At 44.1% G+C, this 24,008-nt stretch overlaps 1 protein-coding gene, 2 long non-coding RNA genes and 2 other non-coding genes across 7 annotated transcripts; 3 read left to right on the top strand and 2 right to left on the bottom strand.

Annotated features, from left to right (window-relative positions):
- Window positions 1-33: 33 nt before the first annotated feature.
- Window positions 34-12,956, top strand: LOC125720700 (glutathione S-transferase P-like). Of its 2 annotated transcripts, none has more exons than XM_048996456.1 (7): window positions 34-257; window positions 8,161-8,196; window positions 10,008-10,114; window positions 10,365-10,452; window positions 10,603-10,706; window positions 11,316-11,417; window positions 12,490-12,956. In XM_048996456.1, the coding sequence occupies exons 3-7, from the start codon at window positions 10,022-10,024 to the stop codon at window positions 12,676-12,678; spliced, it is 576 nt and encodes a 191-aa protein (XP_048852413.1). In that variant the 5' UTR covers window positions 34-257; window positions 8,161-8,196; window positions 10,008-10,021; the 3' UTR covers window positions 12,679-12,956. The 2 variants fall into 2 exon arrangements, with proteins under 2 accessions (XP_048852413.1, XP_048852412.1); XM_048996455.1 differs by lacking the exon at window positions 34-257 and adding an exon at window positions 7,272-7,458.
- On the bottom strand, window positions 3,986-4,057 carry trnaa-ugc (transfer RNA alanine (anticodon UGC)). The gene has a single exon. It is a non-coding gene; the product is annotated as a tRNA-Ala (tRNA).
- Window positions 4,414-4,485, top strand: trnap-ugg (transfer RNA proline (anticodon UGG)). The gene has a single exon. It is a non-coding gene; the product is annotated as a tRNA-Pro (tRNA).
- On the bottom strand, window positions 8,928-9,990 carry LOC125720701 (uncharacterized). 2 transcript variants are annotated; one of them, XR_007385545.1, is made up of 3 exons: window positions 9,605-9,990; window positions 9,505-9,554; window positions 8,928-9,054 (listed from the first exon to the last, which is right to left on the bottom strand). It is a non-coding gene; the product is annotated as an uncharacterized LOC125720701 (long non-coding RNA). The 2 variants fall into 2 exon arrangements; XR_007385544.1 differs by having other exon boundaries at window positions 9,630-9,990.
- A 5,648-nt stretch (window positions 12,957-18,604) lies between the features above and the next one.
- On the top strand, window positions 18,605-21,387 carry LOC125720702 (uncharacterized). The gene is made up of 2 exons (XR_007385546.1): window positions 18,605-18,892; window positions 21,033-21,387. It is a non-coding gene; the product is annotated as an uncharacterized LOC125720702 (long non-coding RNA).
- The last annotated feature ends 2,621 nt before the right edge of the window (window positions 21,388-24,008 follow it).

The following is a 24,008-nucleotide window of genomic DNA, read 5'->3' as shown; positions in this document are numbered from 1 at the left end:
CCCCCCAGTGAGCATGCGGTCACCCGAACACGCCTCTCCTGCCCGGTTCATGAGGACCGCTCGCTTTCTGCAGTCCAGACACAAGCTGCTATGTTATAAATCCTCGCTAACAGGATGTAAGGCCATTTAATCCCCCCCGATTATTTCCGTGCAGTACTTTGCTGTTTGATTCCTACCTGGTGTGGTTCTGGAGTTCTGCAATAGAACCGAAAGGTGGAGGGAAGGCAGCACAGAACATCTCAAAGAACAATCACGCGGTAGGAAGTTGTTTAACTTTCTTAAGCACTCAGTGTAATACAGCGTACAGTTTGTGTAACGTTTCACGCATATACTTGATTATACAGCACAAAGTATGGCAATAAGAAATTGTAAGTCATGATTTAAGATAAACTTTCAACTGTTCGATTATTGATCTAACGGGATGATTTGCAAGCCATTTACATGACTACTTATTTATTTTTATTTATTTGTAAAATACTTCATGAACTTAAGCCCTTTTTAAAGCGATATAGTGGATTATATTGCATTTTATAAGCAATGCAAATATTTTAGAATTTCCTATAAAAATGCATTGTGATTTTTGTCTTGTAAATGTTTTCAGTTTCGTTTATATTTTATATGAAGCATCAAATGTATAAATGAAAACCACAGCTGTGTTTCGCGGTATAAAGAAGCTTTCATAAAGTATCCTAAGTGATTGTATTTGTTAAATGGTTATTCTTCTTCTTATTCAGAGTGAAACGATTATTTATCCTAACAAAACTGGTTCATTGAGAGCCAACAGTTTGACTGTGACCTACAGGAATTAGAGCTGAGAATCCCTGAGTTAACTTAGGCCTATATTTGAAACTGTTGTTAAACTTGTGTTGTGTTAAAAAAAATAGGACTTCCTACAGTGTTTTGTTTTGTTTATGGATGGTTTTCTTTTATTAATGAGCTTAGTTCCATAACTGATTACTGTAAAGTATAGTACTGTTTTACTCCTATAATCTTTGCTTAAAATAAGGCTTTAATCTTGTTGAACTGAAGAATTACACCCCCCCCACACACACACACACAAAAATGCAGTTCACTGTAGCAAAACTGCTAAACTTTTCTATTGAAATAATCTATGCAGGTTAAATGTGTCAAGGCTTGAGGTAAACAGTCAAGAAATGTGCAAAAGTATAGTTTTGTATTATATATAAATATATAGCAATCTCTGTACATGAATTTGTGCTCTAACATTGCAGTTACTGAAAACATCTGAGAGTTTTAAGTTTATAAATAATAGGAAAACAAGAGAGGGTGTGGCCAGGTTTGGTTACTTAATTATGTGGATTGTGTTTGTTTTGCTCTTGAAAAAGACCCCTTATTCAAAAGACCATTTCTTTTCTAGCTATACTAAAAGTAACAGCTGTTGTTTATGAGCTGAACATGATTTTAAAGGAAAAATGGCTGCTGGTTGGGGTTCAAAGGGCCTGAATAGAACTGTCGTTCTTGTCCCTAACAGCTATTTTAGCAGAATGCTCCTGATTCTGCTGAAGCATTTCTGTGATCAATCAACTGGCAGGACATTTGTTTCATTTGAGATTTTTAACTAACAATGATGTACCGTATTTTAATCTCAATAAAATGCAAAAAATGAAAATATGTAAATATGTTTGCTTCTGTTTTGTAAATGCACCTAGGCAAAATACATATGTACTGGGAAATCGAATTAAAGCACGAGAATTGAGTGGCATTTCTAGAATCTGTTTATTTATTTATTTATTTTTGTTGAACATAAATAAAACGTATAGCATCTGTCAGTTCTAACACGATGTGAATTCTGCTGGATGAAATCGCAAGCTGGTTGGAGTCTGAAAATGTCAGTGTTGCACAGGGGAAAAATACTCAGCCATGATACCTAGGAAGAGGATCGAGCAGGAGCTCCTTGTTGGACCAAGAAGATGTGGAGCTGCTCAAGGCTTGGAGAGCAAACACAGACGCCTTGTGTGTTTATGCAGCGTGCTGACGGTGTTCCAATGGATGCAGCTTTCCGTACACCAGCGTCACTGGGTGGGAGGGCCATAAAAGGGGAGAGCCCTGAATGACAGGGGCCGCGTAAAGGTCCATCCATCCATCCACCCATCCACCCACTTATCCAAGGTCGGGTCACAGCGGCAGCAGTCTCAGCAGGGAAACCCAGACTTACCTTTCCCCGGCCACTTCATCCAGCTTGTCCGGGGAAATCCCAAGGCGTTCCCAGGCCAGCCGAGAGACATAATCCCTCCAGCGTGTCCCGGGTCTTCCCTGGGGCCGACAATGAGGACCAAGCTCTAGCACTGGTCTCACAGCACAGCCCTTGTAAGGCAGCCCGGCACCCCATACTCCCAGAGCACCCCCCACAGGACTCCCCAAGGGACACGGTCGAATGCCTTCTCCAAGTCTACAAAGCAGCATGTAGCATGGTTGGGCAAACTCCCACGCACCCTCCAGGACCCTGCTGAGAGTATAGAGCTGGTCCACTGTTCCACAACCAGAGCAAAAACTACACTGCTCCTCCTGAATCCGAGGTTCGACTATCTGACCGACCGTCCTCTCCAGAACCCCCGAATAGACCTTACCAGGGAGGTTGAGGAGTGTGGCCCCCTATAGTTGGAAAACATCCTCTGGTCCCCTTTCTTGAAGAGGGGGACCACCACCCCGGTCTGCCAATCCAGAGGCACCGCCCCCGAGGTCCACGCGATACTTATTTCAAAATATTTGAAAGTGGGGCTTACATTTGAAAATACACTTTAACAAAATTTTCTACACTTTCATGCATGCATAATGCAAAAAACAAAAAACAACTTAAATGACAAAAATAAACAAGAGATACCATTTTAGCATTAACAGAGAAGAAAAATGTGCAGGGATAAACAGGACAGGTGTCCGAGCTACAGATAATGTTTCAGTGTCTGGCCATTTGTTCCGAAGATGCTTTTATTTCATTAGGCTACAGGTAAATGAGGATCCCGGCCACCTGAGTTTAATCCAAATAACTACGGGTAAATGAGGGTCCTGGCGACCTGAGTTTGTCCCAAACAGCTACAAGTAAATGAGGGTCCCGGCCACCTGAGTTTGACCCAAACAGCTACAGGAAATGAGGGTCCCAGCAACCTGAGTTTGACCCAAACAGCTACAGGTAAATGAGGGTCCCGGCAACCTGAGTTTGACCCAAACAGCTACAGGTAAATGAGGGTCCCGGCAACCTGAGTTTGACCCAAGCAGCTACAGGTAAATGAGGGTCCCGGCCTCCTGAGTTTGTCCCAAACAGCTACAGGTAAATGAGGGTCCCGACCACCTGAGTTTGTCCCAAACAGCTACAGGTAAATGAGGGTCCCGGCCACCTGAGTTTGACCCAAACAGCTACAGGTAAATGAGGGTCCCGACCACCTGAGTTTGTCCCAAACAGCTACAGGTAAATGAGGGTCCCAGCCCAGGTGGCAAACTGCTATTTCATATGTCTTTTTTAGGAGATGAATAACATTTTACAAATAGTTGCAGTTTTTATTAATGGAAATGGCCAGACATGCTTTTAAGCATTTAATAATTCTAATAGATTACAAAGAGTGAAGGTTAAATACACATTACACGAAATCCTCTTCTTAAAAGTAGGCTTCGGTTAAAGGAAATGCTTTAAAATGATATTTTGTATTTTGGTGCCCCCAAGTGGCAGCAAATTTAACTTTTAACAGTGGAAAAAAAACAGCTTTGGTCAAAGGTTTTCGAATAAAAGATTCACTGTTCCTTTCCGTACAGACTAACATTTTATTTTGGGAAAATCAGAATAAGAGAGTGGTTGGATGGGTGGATTGATGTAATTAAAAATAATTAGAATACTTAAGCAGATAACACATTTATGATTTTCAAAATAATGCATCATATTCAATCTGGTAAATTAAATTTAAATGAATATTACAAATTAACAATTTTTTCGTTTCACAGCTTATCAAATAATCAGGCCTAGGCATAATAAAAGTGGAGATGCCGGGGATTGAACCCGGGGCCTCATACATGCAAAGCATGCGCTCTACCACTGAGCTACATCCCCTAGCGAAAGAAAATCCCACGGACAAGGATATTTATATTGAATAGGCATTTTATCATGTACAATAGTGTAGAATTAATTGTACAATAAAACAGTCATATTGTTTATAATCACCATTTAATTCCTTAATAGAGTTTGAAACTTTGACAATGATATACATATGCATTTAAAAAACAGTTTTCAAAGGTAGTCAACCAAACGCTGTTTCGCTATGTTTAGGTTACAGACCAAATTTCGCTTAAACAAACCTGGGAAAACAATAACTTGACTCATGAATAAAATTTCCTTATAGGTTATAGACAGATAATTTTGTAAGACAGATGATATTCAAATCTAAAACATTGGTAAGGCAAATGTGCGGCTCGTTGGTCTAGGGGTATGATTCTCGCTTTGGGTGCGAGAGGTCCCGGGTTCAAATCCCGGACGAGCCCATTGTTTTTCTATAACAATCTTTATTTGCTGTGTGCAGTAAGCCCCCTCCATATATTTATCTCAGCATAAAGCAAATTACATACTCAGACATTCACCTACGCAGAAATATCCTCTGCCCTTGTTCCTGGTACACTTATTCTTTACCATTCTTTAGTTTGTATGCCAAAAAAGGAAAACTGCCACAGAACAAATTTTTTTATTGTTCTGTCACTGAATTGAAACGACTGATTAGCAGTGTAAAATCTCCGTTAGGGGCTGTTCAGAATCAGGATTTTATTGCCATACGACTATGGCCGGTTGGGAAATTTTTGTTGACACAGCTGGATATTGGAAGGCACATGACAAAAGGACAAATACAAATTACATACAGAACAAATACAAGACACTAAATGCACAATACAGATTAAACGCATTGTATGTAATGCTGCGGTTTGGCAAACTTTAATAGTACAATGCTGAAATTTGCACAGGTATAATACAGACATACATCCATGCATATAATGAATATCACTGTAAAAACTTCCCCGAAGTAGCTGGATCAAGTCAGATAGGACTTACATCTATCCCCAGTCCAGCCCAGCATCCAGCAAACACCCGTAAAGACAGTTATAACCACTTCGGCAGCGAACTGCCTAAGTCACGCACAGAAAACGTAAGAAATGCCCTATTCTGTATCTACAAAAGGCGTTGTCCTGTATGCCGCCCAACGCCACATATTTTATTAATTCATCAGATTAATAGGGCAATTACAACCGGTGTGGGGGAGGTACTGGGCAGGCACACCACGTGGGCACAGGATAAATAGCACAGTGTACACGGCAAATATAACCACCACACACTTAATTCGCATGCTTTCATTCGAGGAGGGAGCAAAGTCACTTAAGTTAAGTGCAAGAGAGTAGAAACAAAGTTCGTCGTTCCGTTCTAAACTCCATATAAAGCTTTTCTGAAAGACCATTAACCAGAATAGACATTGATCTGGTAATGCTTGATTTTCCTGTTTTAATAGCCTAGTTTAAGATGTAGATCGGATCACAGAGAGTATTTTAATTGAATAGCCCATATTTCCGATAAGAGTTTTTGAATGGTCGTCTTTTCACTTTTTACTTTGTAGTAAGCCACGCAAATAATGCGGAATCGTAGCCTACTTAAGAGTCATACTTAAATAAATCAGTCCGATTTAAGTATTGGGGTGAAGGTTGGAGTGTCTTTTATCCCCAAGCCATTCGCATTTTCCTTAGCAATCATGTAACTGCTGTGGAGCAGGGGGTCCGAGCACAAGTCGAGGTCACTAGTATAGGCAATGGTCCAAAAGACAGAAGGCCTGTCCTTGGGTGTACAGTATAAGGCAGCGATACAGACTGGTCCCGAGACAGGGACTGGAGCGCGCACTCGCGAGGCTAGGGACCAAGACCGAAACTGACGCAGAACCACGCCGGTGAAGCATCGGGTTTTCTGGGAAAGGCTGGAAGGCTGGATCAGTCAGCAACGTGAGGAAGTCATGCAGACTGATCCTGGGTTGTTCCCTGTCTCGCGCCCATAGCCTGCGGGATATAGGCTCCGGTCCCCTTGAATAGGATAAGCGGTTTCTGGAGAATGGATGTATAACCAATGTGGTTATTTACTCCCAGGTGAATATAGCAGACTGATGCCATTTGCACCCGGGTGTCAATAGGCAACCATGCAAGTTTTTTTGGCCTTTTTGATGAGCCCGGAAGGGGAGGGGGTATGAGCAGACACTGGCTGTAAATATCTACACAGATATTCGCACCCGGGTGCAAATAGACGCTCCGTTCGTTTCATTATTCCGGGCAATTATAGATATCTCGTATAATGGTTTAATGGTGCATATTGCTCCGAGTTAAATTTAAATAATTCATCCGTATGATTATATGACGGCCATTAACAGGGGCGGACTAATTATAACTTCTCTGGGGGTCCTAGGCTGACACGGGGGGCTGAGTTGGCCGTTTGAGCCATTTTTATATCCGACAGAGGAAGCTAGGAGAGAGAATTAAAAATTATGTAACACGTGTTTGTTCACAATCAGTTTAACATTCTAGCGGGACGGTATCCAATACACGGGAGAAGTCTCGATGTAGAATAATTCATTACAGCCGGGACGGGGGGGCAACGTCGGCTATCGTATCGCTACTGTCGCTAAAAATGCCAGTAACAGACATGTTGCTGTCATTTAAATGATTATATTATATTGTATTATCCATCCGTTTTCCAAACCGCTTGTCCTACTGGGTCGCGGGGGATCCGGAACCTATCCCGGGAGCAATGGGCACGAGGCAGGGAACAACCCAGGATGGGGAGCCAGCCCATCGCAGGGCACACTCACACACCATTCACTCTCACATGCATTCCTACGGGCAATTTAGTAACTCCAATTAGCCTCAGCTTGTTATTATATTATATTATATTATATTATATTATATTATATTATATTATATTATATTATATTATATTATATTATTAAATGTAATCCTATCTTCATAGGGCCCCTAGTTTTTGGGGCCAACAGGCGGTTGCCAAGCTTGCATAATGGTCCACCTCGGTTTAATACGATTTTTTCGTCGCCCCTTGGGCTGCTGGTGCAAATATGCACTTTTACATACAGTACGATCTGCGAAGTCACGGTGACACAGAAAAATGTAAATTCATGCGAGGGAGCCCGTCCGCCTTTTCATTCCGGTTTTTCCGTAGCTTATTCGGTACCTGAAGCCTGTCACTCCGCCGCCACCGCGCCTAACTTTAAGCGAAGCTTTTCACAGCAGGATTGCCGCCTCAAAGAAACGCGACCACATGAAAACACAAAGCAGTATAAATAGTCAGCATGATTCAGCAGTAAACGCGGAATGAGGCGTGTATAAAATGCCAGCCTGAGATTACAGCCCTCGCATTTCAGCAGAAACAGACTAACGCTACACCTTCATACTTCTCCAGTCAACCGGCGACCCCTATCAGTAAGAAATATACGCAACATTCGTGAACCTTTTTGCACTTTTTTCAGCATATTGCATAGGCTTTAATCTTTTGAATGTATGGTGCTATATGAAATAGCTGTAAAATAGCTCCAGCTCCGTACTCTTCATAGTGGTTGTTTCAGTTTGATCTTTGTCACCGGAATATATGCTTGTTTCAGGCGCTTTTGTGGAAGTTTAAGACTTTTAATAAGAGCCTAAATGAGTGCTAAAGACTGTAATAAATCGAAATATGTTATAATTGTTGTTTGTAAAATAAACACTAATCAAGGAGTCTGCAGACTTGAAAGACTCCCGGCGAGTTTTCATATATTAATTAAGACGCTATCAGCACAAATCTTGCACACAACTACTGTTTATATCTACAAAACGTTATGAAATGCATATAGAGATCAGAGCATGCAGCGTTAAGTCTGCTTATGCAGTACGTGCATCGTTAAGTTGTACATAAAACTTTAAAATTTTACTTCTAAAGTAAACTGGCGATGTGTCGTTTATTTTTACAGAAAGCATACGACACTGTATCCTTCAGAATTGTCTCTCGCACAAACTGCCCCTTTGCCTGTTATTTGTTATCCCGTCCCTTCCGAGAAACCGTCATTATTCGTGATAATCCTACAGGTAAAACTCTGACAGCAAATTAGTTCGGCGCAGATTAATCTCTCACTCTCATTTCTTTTGCAGTGGCTCCATACACCATCACTTATTTTTCTGTTCGAGGTACGTACCCCAAGACGATTAATCTACAGGCATTAACTGCCGGTGAAACGTTACACAGAATTCACGGTTTGGGATAAGCCTCTGGGTTCACGGTTCGGTGCAGATTCGGTACTGTAGGGGAAATAGATTTTGCATTGAAATTATTTATTATTAAAAGTGTAAACTGTGTAATTTATTGGGAAATCAAAATGTTCAAAAACGGCTGGTTGTATCTCCCCCTAATGAATCAAAAGCGGCCAAAAACCTCACCCGCCCCTCCCCATGTTCAAACCAAAGTTACGCCTTTGCTGGAGACTGGGTAGAAAGCAGGGAACAACCCAGAACAGGGTTCCTAGGGCACACGCACACACATTTATGGTGACGGGACAACATCGGCACACATATTGGGGGAGACTAGAACTCAGGTCCCAGCCCTCAGAGGCAACAGTGCTAACCACTCCACCACTACAGCAGAGCTGTCAGTTTTGGAAAAATGAAATAAAATTGTAAACATTCTGACTTTTCCATGCACACCATTAAGGATAAGCCCTAAAATAAACTAAAAACACTTTTGTTTCATCCAGAAAGGTATTTCCGGGTACTTAGTCATTCATCATTCTGACAGAGTTGGTAATTCCAGTGTTATGGATGTGACATTCATACTGGCAAACGAAATGCCTCGAGCTCAGGTAGGCTTAGTATCAATGAGTGTTATCTCTTCATGTTAACCGCTTGGGCTGTCAAATATTCATGTGCATATTGGAAATAAATAGCGTTTCATCAGCATTATTTACTGTCCATTTAATTCTCTGAAAGCTCAAGGGAACGTAAATACAGTAACAAAAAGAAAAAGGCCGATTCAACAAAGCCCAGCTGGACCTTCTGCGTGGGCTCCTTTCTGGACCTTCCGTCTGGGCTCCTTTCTGGACCTTCCGCCTGGGCTCCTTTCAGGACCTTCCGCCTGGGCTCCTTTCTGGACCCTCCGCCTGGGCTCCTTTCTGGACCTTCCGCCTGGGCTCCTTTCTGGACCCTCCGCCTGGGCTCCTTCCTGGACCTTCCGCCTGCGCTCCTTTCAGGATCTTCTGCCTGGGCTCCTTTCTGGACCTTCTGCCTGTGCTCCTTTCTGGACCTTCTGCCTGGGCTCCTTTCAGGATCTTCTGCCTGGGCTCCTTCCTGGACCTTCTGCCTGAGCTCCTTCCTGGACCTTCTGCCTGAGCTCCTTTCAGGACCGTCTGCCTGGGCTCCTTTCTGGACCTTCCGCCTGGGCTCCTTTCTGGACCTTCCGCCTGGGCTCCTTTCTGGACCTTCCGCCTGCGCTCCTTTCTGGACCCTCTGCCTGAGCTCCTTTCTGGACCTTCTGCCTGGGCTCCTTTCTGGACCTTCTGCCTGGGCTTCTTCCTGGACCTTCTGCCTGTGCTCCTTTCTGGACCTTCTGCCTGGGCTCCTTTCTGGACCTTCTGCCTGGGCTCCTTTCTGGACCTTCTGCCTGGGCTCCTTTCTGGACCTTCTGCCTGCGCTCCTTTCTGGACCTTCTGCCTGGGCTCCTTCCTGGACCTTCTGCCTGGGCTCCTTTCTGGACCTTGCCGCTTTGCTTTATTGCCACAGCACTCATTTCGTTTGCAGATATCAGCCAGGTGTAGCACTTTGAACAGCTTCCCTTATCCCGAAGCTGGACTTTTGGGTTGGCAAGAAAGCTTGTCGGACTTTAGGTAGTTGGAGCCAAATGTAAGTGAAAGTCCATTTGAGCTGGAGTACCTTCAAACCTACGTGTTACCCGGCGAGAGAAATTCGGCTCTGTGATACAGGCTCAGCCTGTCCTTGTGTTATTACAGGCCGCTGCAGCGCCATGAAGATGCTGATGACTGACCATGGTCAACAATGGAAGGATATCAATGTCAGCTATGAGGAATGGATGAAGGGCGACCTTAAAAAGACCTTAGTAAGTCTCAGGATGCTGAGTGAACCTGCCTACATTGGAGCTGTGCCTGAGAAGCCCTGACCATGTCTGCTTTCTTATGGAGGAGCAGACGCGATGCTTTATTTTATTCATGTGTACTGCAGTGTTCTTCACCGAACCTTACACAAGGGCCACGCGTACCAGTGTAGAGGGGGTTGGGGTTGCTTGTATGCAGCATGGAAAATGACTCCTGCATGACTGAAGCTACTGACTGAACTTTTTTACCCATTAGCTCTTTGGCCAGCTTCCGAAATTTGAGGACGGCAGCTTGGTCCTGTTCCAGTCCAACGCCATCCTGAGATACTTAGGCCGCAAACATGGTACTTCCTGTGAACTTGCTTCTATCTGCTGATGCTACATCGTAACCAGCTAAAGTGCTCATCACCAGAACAACGTGTCCACGTCTCCATGTTTTTTCATGTGCTGAGGTTTGCTGTTGCATTTTTAATCTTCTAGCATTTGTTGTGCAGGTGCTTATGGGAAGGACGATGGTGAATGTGCCCTCATTGACATGATGAATGACAGCGTTGAAGACCTCCGAATTAAATACATCCGCCTGATTTACCTTGAGTATGTAAGTAACATCCAATTCTATGCATTCAACAAAGGCTTAGGAGAATAAGTTTAATTAAAACTAAATGCTAACAGGTAACTTTGTTTTACATCCTCGTACCCATACTCCTCTACTGCGTTTCCACCAGTGTGGTGCTGGAGCCGGTGCCGTGCTTTTTCTCAATCCAGAACTGGTTCTGTGAGTTTTCCAAAACCTTTCTGGTCTGGAGAGAGCTGTACACTCGCACTGTATGTACAGAAATTCCAACAGAGCCAGACTCTTATTGTTCACCAGTTACTATCGATGAGCCAGAGTTCAGTCCCAGTCAAAAAAGTTGCAGGTTGGAAGTCAATTTAAGTCTTTCAACTTCAGTCGCAAACTCAAGTCCACATCTCTAGCCGATACTTTACTCTCACTTCTGCCTACGTAACATTACTGTTCCATTCTTGTTTTGTAACTGGTGGAAATGCGAGTTGGTTCTCAAAAGGCACCAAGTGAGAACCAGTCCGGCTCCATGTTGGTAGAAACAAGGTACTGAGGTCTAGGTCATTGATCACATGTGGTCATTTGTTAGTTGTTAGAAATCACCTGAAAGTCACTGTATTGATGCTTGACTGTTCTTCTACACAGGATACTGGCAAAGACAAGTACATCAAGGAGCTTCCAGACCAGCTTAAGTACTTTGAAAAAATCCTTGCCAGTAACCCAAAAGGATTCCTCGTAGGGGACAAGGTAATTTGTGGAAACAAGAAAATCACGCCGACCTAACTCTGCTGTATATAGATTCTTATATATGGCTATCAAATGCACAGTCTTGCAATTAACTAACCAGAAACTAAATGTTAGTTACCTTCTGATTCCGTGTTCCTTCATTAATCAACCATAACAGTATTGTGTTTCAACTCGCTTACCAAGTTACTTGTGCCCTTTCAAGTGAAGTGTTAACATTTTGCCATGTAGTCCAGCCCAAATCCTGACCACCTGATGAGTCTGTGAAGTGATTGGCTGAGTGACTGTGGGGCTGTACATTGATTGGATAGCTGAAAAGAAATTATCATTTAAATCAGCATTTCAATCAGGCCTTTTGATGGGTTTAACATTGAGAGAGAAGTGACTGTGCAGCACCCAAGCAAATTATCTGATGTTTCATCTCTTCTAATGCTCACTTAAACATGTCCCAAGTCGTTGTGCCTCTTATGAGATGTTTCTAGGCATGCGATTTCTGCATAGGTTCCGTACTCACGATATATGCTGAGCTAGACGCTGAATTATACCCACTTCCAGCTGTACTGCTGGTTACTGCATTTCATGCATGTCAAAGCCTGACATGACACCTGTTGTCCTTACATACCTGCAAGCCAGAATGAGACTGTGGAATGTTTCATCTCCAGGTTAAGCTTCCTTCCTTTATGAAAAGCGATTTGAACGTGCTGTGAAATGCAAGTAGCGGCTTGTCGTCCGAAAGACGTGCGCTGACACTGATACCCCTCCCCCTTTCGACGGGCAAATAACTGCTCATTTTGTTTGCACTCATAGAGGATGATGGGAGGAGGAGGGTATATAACGAAAACCGATGACGATTGTAAGCCAAACGTGGCTTACTGGCAATAAGTGATTTAATCCATCTTTTGATAATATGTCTCTGGGCAGCAACGTGGTTTAAGCATCTGAAAAAGTTGCAGTTTCATATCCCTAAGGATGAACTGCAGTTCACAGTACTTGCACGCAACATTGGATCAGCTGAGACTGGCTAATTCGATTGCTTGAACAGACCATTTTTCTAACACAGCCTGTCTTTCTGTAGATGTCCTATGCAGACTACAACCTGTTTGACTTACTGCTTAACCAGAAGGTGCTCAGCCCTCCCTGCCTAGACAGCTTCCCCACCCTGAAGAGCTACGTTGACAAGATAGCCGCCCGTCCGAAAATCAAAGCATTCATGGAGTCTGATAGCTTTAAGAAGCTGCCCATCAATGGCAATGGCAAACAGTGATGCACTCATGGGATGGAGCACTGGTGGGATGGAGCACTGGTGGGATGGAGCACTGGTGGGATGGAGCACTGGTAGGATGGAGCACTGGTGGGGTACATCTGTCACCAGGGCTACTAGCTACAGTCATCAGCAGCTCAGGAGAGCAGAAGCCGATGCTTCTGGTGTGTGAAGTCACTGTGTCAGTTTGGTCTTTTTGTGCATCCAACATTTTCCCTGATAGACGACTTGTCTTTCAGTTTGTTAACATGAAAAGGTGAATAAATGCATTATTTACTGGCGTTCATGATGTTTTTCATCTGCATCTCAAAACGTTCAAAATGGCAGAGACAATGCTGAGACACGGGGACTGGGGGAAGTGGGTCTAGTAGGAGCTGGGATCATAGTGCACCAGTAAGCAAAAGCCCTGTGGGCAGGGAGTTTTACATACATACACAGGTCGGGTGGGAACAGGAAAGCTTATGTGACTGTGGATCAGGGTTGGGTGTCAATTATGAATGAATGCAATTCCAATTCAAACAAATAAATGGTAACGGCATTAAACAAAAAACTACAGGAAACAGAACTGGAGATTAAGGAAGTGGAATTCTGTCAAATTGATTCTTACTATTTATATGTGTTTTCATGTAGTGATATACACTGATGAGCCAAAACGATATGACCATGCCCATTTAATGCGAAAAATGTTAACTTTCTTGCAAGAACGATACATGTCAGGACTAGAATATGAGACTAGAAGCTAACATTCGGTACTTGTAGGTGACATGTTGAATACAGAAGGATTGAGCAGGGGTAAAGATCTGAGTGACCTTGATCAAATCATCATAGCCAGAGAACTGGGTTAGAGCGAATCTGAAAGGGCAACTCCTGTGGGGTGCTGATGGTCAGCCATGGTGAGTACCTGCTGAGAGTGGTCTGAGGAGGGGAAGACCATTGTCCTGGCCCAGTCAAGGGTCAGGCGCAACAAAAAGTGGACTGAGACCACTACGGTGTTTGTGCTTGTGAATTTGTTAGCAGAGGGAACAGCTTCAGGAGCCCAACCACACCAAAATGACAAACAAAACGCCTCTGTCATGGATCCGGATGGGTTTGGAGCAGCATGAGGCATGGTGCAGGCACGAAAGGTGGACGACCCACTTGCGGCTCAAAGGACAAACGGGGTTTATTAACTGAACTAAAAAACACAAGAAAACACTAACAAAACAAAGGACCACGAGGGGTCAAAAGCAAATTGGGATAAACAAGACTAATTAGAAAGAGGCGGGTAAGCAGAACATACATCTAACAGAATCATAGCGATCAATATCCAATAATCACAAGCAACAGAATCATAATAATCAACGAACCACTGGGGAAGTGAACAGAAGCCGGGACTAAAATACTAAGGGGTCAGGTGAGGCTAATTAACAAAGACTGGGAAAACAGGGCACAGATGAAACTAATTAACTCAAAGGAACTAAAATAGGGAAACTAAAAACTAAGCAAGAAACAGGGAAACAGAATACAGTTGAACCCAGTTATGTCATCATATCGCGATAACCGATGATCGCGATAACCGATGATCGCGATAACCGATGATCGCGATAACCGAAAACCAATATGGCGGCAATATATTAACATGTGCTTGAAATATCTTTATGTACATGATGTGCGTTAATAAATGAGAATGTACATGCACAGGTTTTTGGTGTTTTATTACACAACAGCGTTTTGTTTGATGACGCGATCGGCATGCTATAAAAATGTACATACATGTTGTATAGACATTTGTTGTACAAAAATGTACAACAAAAGGCATATGTGCACCAACTAAAAGCAGAGATTTGCCAGTACACAATAAAAACCACCATTGACTCTCGATACAAACCAACCATTATATTCTCCAACATTGCAAACACAAAGAACACTCACGAAATCACAAAAAAACCTGCAGGGTGTAGTTCGTTTTTACACAGTCAGTGTCAAATTCACGAGTCATTTCGCTCTGAGACAGCTCTGAAAAGTATCGTACACGTGGTTGCTATGGTTTCTTTACAAAGACTAAAATGCTTTGTTCCTTTTTGCCTTTAACAGGCTGCTTGAAAACAAATGCTTCAATATTATTTATGCTCTCTAAAAAAGTTTAATCTCCTACAAAAGAACCATACTGTCGAATGTTTTGTAGCATTTCTATCACCTCACCGGCAGAGGGAATTTATTCCAAATTTTCGTCCACATCTTCGTTGTCATTGCCGCATGCAGATATGCTTGCCTGTGCTGACTTCACACTTGATACAATGTCTTCATGGATGATCACGCTATCAGAACATGTAATGATGTCTTTGTCAATGTCTATGTAATCTGGGAATTCCTGGAAAATGATGGCTAACTCCCGTGCCTTCTCTTCCAAGACAGCAAATCAAATGCTTAATTTTTCCATCACTTCTACGAGTTCTTCTGCGGCTGCATGGTACTATGCCGGAAACTCATCATCGGAAATATTCTTAATGACGCAGTGCATCAAGCAGTTCACGATTGTTTCCTTCTTCACGTCATTCCAGGCTGATCTCAGGAAGTTCATTGCATCTAGAAGGGAAGGGGTATAACTGCGCCTTCTTTTCATCATGGAGCAGGTATTGGTGCATCAACATTTTCTTATAGTACACCTTCAGCACTTGGATTATCCCTTGGTCCATTGGTTGGAGCTTACTCCTTGTGTTAGGTGGGAGATCGTAATGGCCTTGAGACCAGGAACATCCGGATGAACTCTACAGTTGTCCACGATTAGTGCCACCTTCCTTTTTTTCTGCTTGGAACTTCCTGTCTCACTTTTTCACCCATGCACTGAATAGATCACCTGTGATCCAGGCTCTTGGCTGGACATCGTAATCGCATGGGAGAACTTTGGTCTGCTTAAAGCATCTAAAAATGTTCCGAGTCTCATAGGTATCCAAAAGTAGTAGGTAAAGCTCTTGACCAGGTGGACATTCTCCCATTGTAGGGGAAAGTGAAGGTAACGACCTACCTGGGAAGACTGAGTGATGACAAGATCTGAGTCTCTACCCCCAGTACTTTTGATCTCTGCACCTGAAATTGCCACAAAAGCAGCATTACCCATCTGCCGTGTTGGGAAGGAAACCAGGAGGATGTCACAGGATGGCAGGTGAAGTACTCCTCTCACCGCTGCTAGGGTCGTGTCCCGAAGACCCTTCTTTATTCCCAGCAATGGCGTTCCTGTCCGCTCCACTAGAGACTGCTATAGACCCACTAATTTTCTGAAGTATGTGGAAGTACCTTGCCCGAAATGACATTTTTCCAAGGTCAAGACCAGTGCAGCCTGCTGTAGCCGCAGGAACACTTGTTTCAGAGTGTCTAGGTGCTCATTCCACGTATCAGAATAAATAACAACATCAATGAGGTTTGCCTCACAATTCGGGACTGGGGCATTATGTAAACCGAAGGGCATGATAGTATAATGAAGGAAGGTGTCTGACATGACAAAGGCCTTGGATGCCCAGTGCATTAGGGGCTCCCGACAATAACCATTTAGGAGGTTCAGCTTATCCCGCTCTTTACCGAATGGGACGCCCTTATCCCGCTCTTTACCGAATGGGACGGCCTTATCCCACTCGTTACCGAATGGGACGCCCTTATCCCACTCTTTACCGATCGGGGCGCCCTTATCCCGCTCGTTACCGAATGGGACGCCCTTATCCCGCTCTTTACCGATCGGGACGCCCTTATCCCGCTCTTTACCGAATGGGACGCCCTTATCCCGCTCTTTACCGAATGGGACGGCCTTATCCCGCTCGTTACCGAATGGGACGCCCTTATCCCGCTCTTTACCGAATGGGACGCCCTTATCCCGCTCTTTACTGAATGGGGCACCCTTATCCCAAGGGTCCTGTTCTGCTTTACCACTATTTACACACATGGCACGACTTACTGTACTGTTTAATATCAGTGTTCACCCCTGGACAAAAAAAATGCTTCAGGATGTGTGATAGTGTTTTTCTGATCCCAAGGTGCCCCGAGTAGGGGTGATCATGTCCCAAGGGCAATACATGTTCACAGCAGAGTATCGGAACTACCACTTGAAAATCTACAGCCCACTCAAGAGACATTCGGGGCTGTTCACTTCTGCATTAGACCCTTGTCAGAAAAGAAGTACGCCATCAGACGATTGCCAGTTTCGACCTCTAAGGCTTGCAGACACAGCAGCTGGGTCTGATGCTCCTGCTTCTTTATTTCCAGCTCCAACTTGTGGAGATGGCTGGCAAGCAGGATGTCCTCCCTAGGTGAGTAGACATCAGCAAAGTTCTCACAGACTTCTGGCTCAGAAGTGTCATCAGAATCGACCCCTGTGGCCATTGGGAATCATTCAGCCACCCCGGCCCCAAAGAATTCCCAGGCTCAGGCAGGATCCCCAGGTGGAGCAGCTCCTCCTGCAAGACCTTCCTAATCACCTGTTTGGTGGCACTACTAGGGACCATCACATTAAAGGTCCGCACTCTCACAAGCAGGTCATCTTTCCGGCAGCGGTAGAACTGCTCTTAGGTGGGATTCAAAGTAAACCCCACCAGTCAAAGTCAAAACGGTCTATGGTACAAATACATGATACACAAAGTCCAGATGGATCTTAGTATCCCGGACAAGCCCCCAGATTCTGTTACGATCCCCCAGTCTAGGGGTTTGGGGTGTAACAGAATGGATGTGTGTGTGTGTTTGTGTATAGAACAGAACAATAGAGTCCCAAAGTACAGCAGTATTTACAAAGATTGCTGGCACCATGATATGTTTACAGGACTCAGGAGTGACCCACAGCAAAACAACAGACAAAACAAGCTAATGCCACAAATCCAACATACCTTTCCTGAACAAAAACAAAAGTACAATCACTTCTCCTAATCTCTCTAGAAAACGCATACAATAAACATAAATAAACAGAGCAAAAATAAATGGCAGTCACTCCTTGCATACAGTCTATCATAATCACTCTCTCAAAGCATCAAAGCCGAAGGGTTGGGCGTAATCGCGGTCGGAATGCAAGACTAGAAAGTCAGTACATAGAAAATCAGGCAGAGGATTAGCGATAGTATCAGTGGCAAAGCGAAAAGTTACCATGCATCAAAACAGAGGTCATACAGAAGTAAGCAAATCAGAATAAATCACAATCCAAAAACACGAGCGAGCGAGTCAGTAGTCCGAACAAGGCTTGAACAAGATGTGTGCGTGTGTGTGTCCTTGGTCACAAATGTGCCCGATCATCTGTAGCCCCTTCCATGACCTGAAACTCATTCAGCACGTTCCCCACACCCGCACTGATAATGGCAACTGTATTGTTTACATTCCTACCGCTGCCTTTGTTAGACTCGTCTCCACTCCCATCCACGGATAAAGTCCACGGGTCACATGCTTCTGTTTGCCATCTTGCAATAAAAGATCATATGCCTCACTTCCAATGAATCGGTGCTACTTTCACCTGCATGTGACACATCTTACCTTCAAGCCACACATGAGTTTAGGATTAGCCTACATCTTGCAATCAAGCACCCTAAAATTTGTTTCTCTAAATCTTCCATTGCCAATTAAGTTACACTGGAATGTTTTAAGGCAATAATTACTAAAGGAGGAATTGTATACTAAGTAGTTACATTAATTTTACGTTGTGTCTTCAGAATGAATTTCAGGAGTTTTAAAAATGGCCATTCTTTGCAGTTTCACACAATTTGATGTATTTTGCTCATGGGAAATAATTAAGTTCACCAAAGTTCACCCTAATCTGTTAGCCCTCAGTTGTGAGTCAGTCTTCATTGTGTTTCTTTCTTGGTTTGTAGTACAAGTGACTGATTTACGTCTCCTAGGTTTGATGTGTGATAAGCTTATACTGTACCTCTGTAGTAATCACCCTCACCTGTTCCTTTTTGTCCTGTCTTATCTTTGATTAGTTAATTGATTCACACCTGCCTTTTGTTAGTCCTCGTTATTTGTGTGTTTAAGTTCCTGCCTTTGTCCATTGTGGATGTTACTCTGCGTGAGATGTTACTCTGTTTGTAGGTCTGCTTATTTTCCTTGTCCAACTCCTGGTGTTGCTCAGATTATGATTTTGCTTTGTCTTAAGTGAATCATCACCTTTTCCCCCCTGTGCCATGATGCCATGTAACAACAAGCATATTTCTGTGAAAGCGTCATTACTAAGGAATGTCATCACAGGAAATTAAACGCATGTTGGCAGAAGGTGATTTTTGTCTATTTGGGGGGTTTATACATGTAACTCTCCACGGATTAAGAGAAAGGTCTCGTAATGATGTACGGAAACACAGTATAACTGCTTTGTTCATGGCCGATTCATTTTGATATGACAAAATTTACTTAAAATTATAAGGTGAATTCTGTGGAGCCTCATACAGTTTCCAGATAGTTCTATGGTGGTATTGCTTTATATATTGTATGATGAATTCACAAGGTAACGTGGAAAAATGAAGGTCACACCCGTCTAGCTCGGCTGTATGTAGATTCTTTACTCTTTACGAACCAGTTTCTTTTTCCTGCTTTGTCTTCCTTCAGTTTCCATCATTTCACATTTACACTATATGGACAAAATTATTGGGACACCTGGCCATTACATCTACAGGAAGTATTATGACTTCCCACTCTAAATCCACAGGCAACAGCATAGTGTTGGCTCCCCTTTGCAGCTATAATACCTGCCACTCTACTGGGAAGGCTTTCCACACGATTTTGGAGTGTGTCAGTGGGAAATCTTTGTCCATTCATCCAGAAGATTATTTGTGAGGTCAGGCACTGATGTTGGACATGAAAGCCTGGCTTGTAATCTCTGATCCAGTTTATCCCGAAGGTGTCCAGTGGGCTTGAGGTCAGGGCTCTGTGTGGCCAGTCAAGTTCCTCCACACCAAACTCACCCAAGCATGTCTTTATGGACCTTGCTTTGTGCACTGGGGCACAGTCATGCTGGAAGAAAAAGAGACCTTCCCCAAATTGTTCCCATAAAATTGGAAGCATAGAATTTTCCATAATATCTTGGTATAACTAAGCATTAATATAATTCCTAACCTTTACTAAACTTTACAGGTGGCACAATGCAGTCAGGCGGGTAACGTTCTCCTGGTGTTTGCCAAACCCAGACTCATCCATCAGGCTGTCAGACAGAAAAGCGCGATTTGTCACGCCACAGAACATGTTTGCCCTGCTCCAGAGTCCAGTGGCAGTGTGCTTCACACCGCTCCATCCGATGCTTGGCACTGCGTTTACTGATGTGAGGTTTGCATGCAGCTGCTCAGCCATGGAAGCCCATTCCAAGAAGCTCCCAGTGCACAGTTTCTGTGCTGCGGTTAATGCCAGAGGAAGTTTGAAATTCTGCAGTTCTTGAGTCATAAGAGAGTCGGTTTACAAACTATGTGCCTCAGTCTTTGGTGACCTCGCTCTCTTACGTTATGTGGTCTGGCACGGCTTACAGGTGACAGTTTCTGTTCTTCCCTGCATCCACAAAATGCTTCCACTTTGCAGTAATACCACTTACAGTTGACTGGAATATCTAGCAGGGAAGAAACTTCTCATATTGCAAAGGTGGCGTCCTATCACAGTGCCATGCTTGAATTCACTGAGCTCTTCAGAACGATCCATTCTTTCACAAATCATGGGCATGATTTCATTCACTTATGGCAATGGGTATGAATGAATCTCTTGAATTCAGTGATTAAGAAGTGTGCCCCAGTGCTTTTGTCCATATAGTGTATAGGAGCAGCTAGGCTGGCAAGTGTAAGCAGGATTATAGCAACAACTACAAGAACCTAATGAGACAAATATTCAGTCTGCAGAAAGTGCGACACTAATATCATTCAGGGAACATACCCTACCTGCAAGCCAGACTCTGCTTCTAACCGAGACTTTGGAATGTTTAATCTCCAGGTTAAGCTGCCTTCCTTTATGAAAAGCGATTTGAACACGCTGTGAAATGCAAGTAGCGGCTTGTCGTCCGAAAGACGTGCGCTGACACTGACACCCCTCCCCCTTTCGACGGGGGCCTTTGTTTGCATAGTGACCCACCTTCATTATGATGCCTAGGAAGGCATTTTGGGTGCATTAACAGAGGATGATGGGAGGAGGAGGGTATATAACGAAAACCTATGACGATTGTAAGCCAAACGTGGCTTACTGGCAATAAGTGATTTAATCCATCTTTTGATAATATGTCTCTGGGCAGCAACATGGTTTAAGCATCTGAAAAAGTTGCAGTTTCATATCCCTAAGGATGAACTGCAGTTCACAGTACTTGCACGCAACATTGGATCAGCTGAGACTGGCTAATTCGATTGCTTGAACAGACCATTTTTCTAACACAGCCTGTCTTTCTGTAGATGTCCTGCGCAGACTACAACCTGTTTGACTTACTGCTTAACCAGAAGGTGCTCAGCCCTCCCTGCCTAGACAGCTTCCCCACCCTGAAGAGCTACGTTGACAAGATAGCCGCCTGTCCGAAAATCTAAGCATTCATGGAGTCTGATAGCTTTAAGAAGCTGCCCATCAACGGAAAACAGTGACGCACTGGTGGGATGGAGCACTGGTGGGATGGAGCACTGGTGGGGTACATCTGTCACCAGGGCTACTAGCTACAATCATTAGCAGCTCAGGAGAGCAGAAGCCGATGCTTCTGATGTGTGAAGTCACTGTGTCAGTTTGGTCTTTGTGTGCATCCAACATTTTCCCTGACAGTTGGCTCAGCTTTCAACTTGTTAACATAAATAGGTGAATAAATGAGTTGTTTACTATTGGATGTTGATGGTGTTTTTCTTGCACATCACAAAACATTCTCTTGGTCAGGATGGCAGAGAAAACGATGTTGCGCTGGGAATGGAGGAACAAGGTTTAGTAGGAGCTGGGCTCATAGTGCACCAGTAAGAAATATGAAAAGAGCGCCGCCCTGTGGGCAGGGACTGTTTTACGTGTGTATATAGATGGGGTGGTGGCAGGAAAACTCTCATTCTGCAGGGTTATGGGACTGTATGGATATTAATTTCATACAGATGTGCCCTCAATTGCCCCCCACACAGAGAAATCCATATTCATCACACAAAATGAGAGACGGCTGACGTCAACCACACCGGGGGCACCCGGACCATCCGGACCACCTGGAGATTTCCAGGCCAGTTGAGCTGCCTTGCACTGCATTTCAAATTCTTATAAATACACATGAAAGCATTAATCTGATGAAAAGATCCTCTGCTGTGAGTCGTACACTGGCTTGTGAGAAACCAAACTGTAAGGATGTGCGATGCAGCCAAGTATGGTATTACTGCTATCGATCTCAATACCAAGATTCAGCGCCAGCCCAACCCAATCAATTACATAACAATAAAAGACTTTTGCTGGGAGGGGGGCATTATTCCATTTCCCTAGTGCCTGGGCCGCTTCCCCTTCCTCCCTCCTTACGGGGACCGTGTCTGTCAGTAGCTCATGTCCTGCTCGCTATAATAATATGAACACTTAAACTAGGTAAAACTTGATGCTTTTACTATGGAAATGATTTACAAAATGAAGCCGCTCAGATTGAAATAATCAATATTTCAGTGTCGAGTTGCACATCTCCACTCAACTGCATTTTGGACAGACAGCAAATGGAAAGGATTGGAGAAAGGTGGAGCAAGGATAAGCGGGAAGGGGTGCTTGAGGAGGCTGCAGCAGAATGCATGAAAATATCAGCTTTACTTACAACAGGTGGGGATATTTGTGCTCCGTTAAGTGCAGAACACTACCTTGGGGCATCACTTCATAGCAGTAGGAGAGAGAACAATATGCAGTTAGCTGGCAGATGTGATTGTCCTTATAGTGTGTCGCCTAAGATGCACTGCGATTCTAGCATTAGACCAGTGGATGAGTAGGGGTGGGCCCCAGGGCGAGCCGGCACATTCGGGGGGGCCCAGGGCTGAGCCGGCACATTCGGGGGGGCCCAGGGCTGAGCCGGCACATTCGGGGGGGCCCAGGGCTGAGCCGGCACATTCGGGGGGGCCCAGGGCTGAGCCGGCACATTCGGGGGGGCCCAGGGCCAGCCGGCACATTCAGGGGGGCCCAGGGCCAGCCGGCACATTCGGGGGGGCCCAGGGCTGAGCCGGCACATTCGGGGGGGCCCAGGGCGAGCCGGCACATTCGGGGGGGCCCAGGGCTGAGCCGGCACATTCGGGGGGGCCCAGGGCGAGCCAGCAAATCTAGTTCCAAAGGGAAGTGGAGAACATGTTGTTTTATAAATGTTTCTCAAGTTTTGATCTGTGGCTGTAGTGCAGCGTGGAGCTGTCAGAGAAATGAGGTTCGGTCCGTAATGAGCTGCCAAACAGAAGCAAACCCAATTGCCACCTGGGGAAAATCACCATGACATTATTTATCTTTAAACTGTATCAAAAAGGAAGCAAGATTTCCACGCAAATATACACACTACAATTTTTCTTCAGATAGTTTCCTGTCTGGTTAAACGAAGGATGTTATTTGTTAAGGAATATCGTCCTATAACAAGACTATGCAACTCAGTGCTCAAGGTCCAAGCCCTGCTTATTTCCCAGCCTTCCTTTATCTGTGAGCCAGGTGTGAAACCTCTGTGGCCAATCAGAATCAGTCATTATTAAGCTAGTTACCTGGCAGCACTGAAAACACGGCCTGGATTTGGAGTCGAGGACCAGGGTTGAATAGCCCTGGTGTGTAAGGCAGCTATGAGTAAGCAAATCAGCTGCAACCTAGGAACTCATTCTTAAAGTGTTTCAGTTAATTTCCGACTTTGTCACCGCATGTAGCCCACAAGTAGCCTATTAAAGTTTGAGGTAACAGCCCGCCCACACCAATGCGATGACTAAGCACCAATGCAGCCGGATAATAATATTCTAACTTATTATGATTGGTCATTTTAAAAAAGTAATAATCATATTACTATTGTTTCCTAAGGCTGCACCATTTATTCTATTTTATTTAATATTTGAATAGCCTAATCAGGGTTTGCTGTGCAGCACATCAGAGCCGATCATCTCTCTCCATCCACTCTCCACCAACAGATTTGAAGTAACGTGCAAATTAGTCTGAGAAGCAGTCTTTGCAGCCTCTTGCTTACAGCATCATTTAATATAAGCTGGGAGTGCATTGTAAAACCTCAAGTTAACGAGGGCTCCGGTTGATTGACAGACGGTATTGTAGGAGCCGAGGCAGGGTGCCCTAGGCTCGGTGACCTCTGTCAAATGAATTATCGGATTTGGAGAAGAGGACACGAAAGCAGATTTGATATATCTCTGTTCACTGCTTTGGCAGTCTGCTTAATGCGCATGGACTACATAAGATTTTTGACGGCACAGATTTCC

Source organism: Brienomyrus brachyistius, chromosome 25, assembly GCF_023856365.1.
Source record: "Brienomyrus brachyistius isolate T26 chromosome 25, BBRACH_0.4, whole genome shotgun sequence".
Lineage (NCBI taxonomy): Eukaryota > Metazoa > Chordata > Actinopteri > Osteoglossiformes > Mormyridae > Brienomyrus > Brienomyrus brachyistius.
This window is presented reverse-complemented; position numbering and strand designations above follow the sequence as displayed.

What these genes read in the sequence shown, in the direction of transcription:
- LOC125720700 (XM_048996455.1), top strand. An exon ending in CACTTATTTTTCTGTTCGAG is followed by an intron (nt 8,197 to 10,007) that starts GTACGTACCCCA and finishes GTGTTATTACAG; the next exon opens with GCCGCTGCAGCGCCATGAAG. An exon ending in ATACTTAGGCCGCAAACATG is followed by an intron (nt 10,453 to 10,602) that starts GTACTTCCTGTG and finishes TTTGTTGTGCAG; the next exon opens with GTGCTTATGGGAAGGACGAT.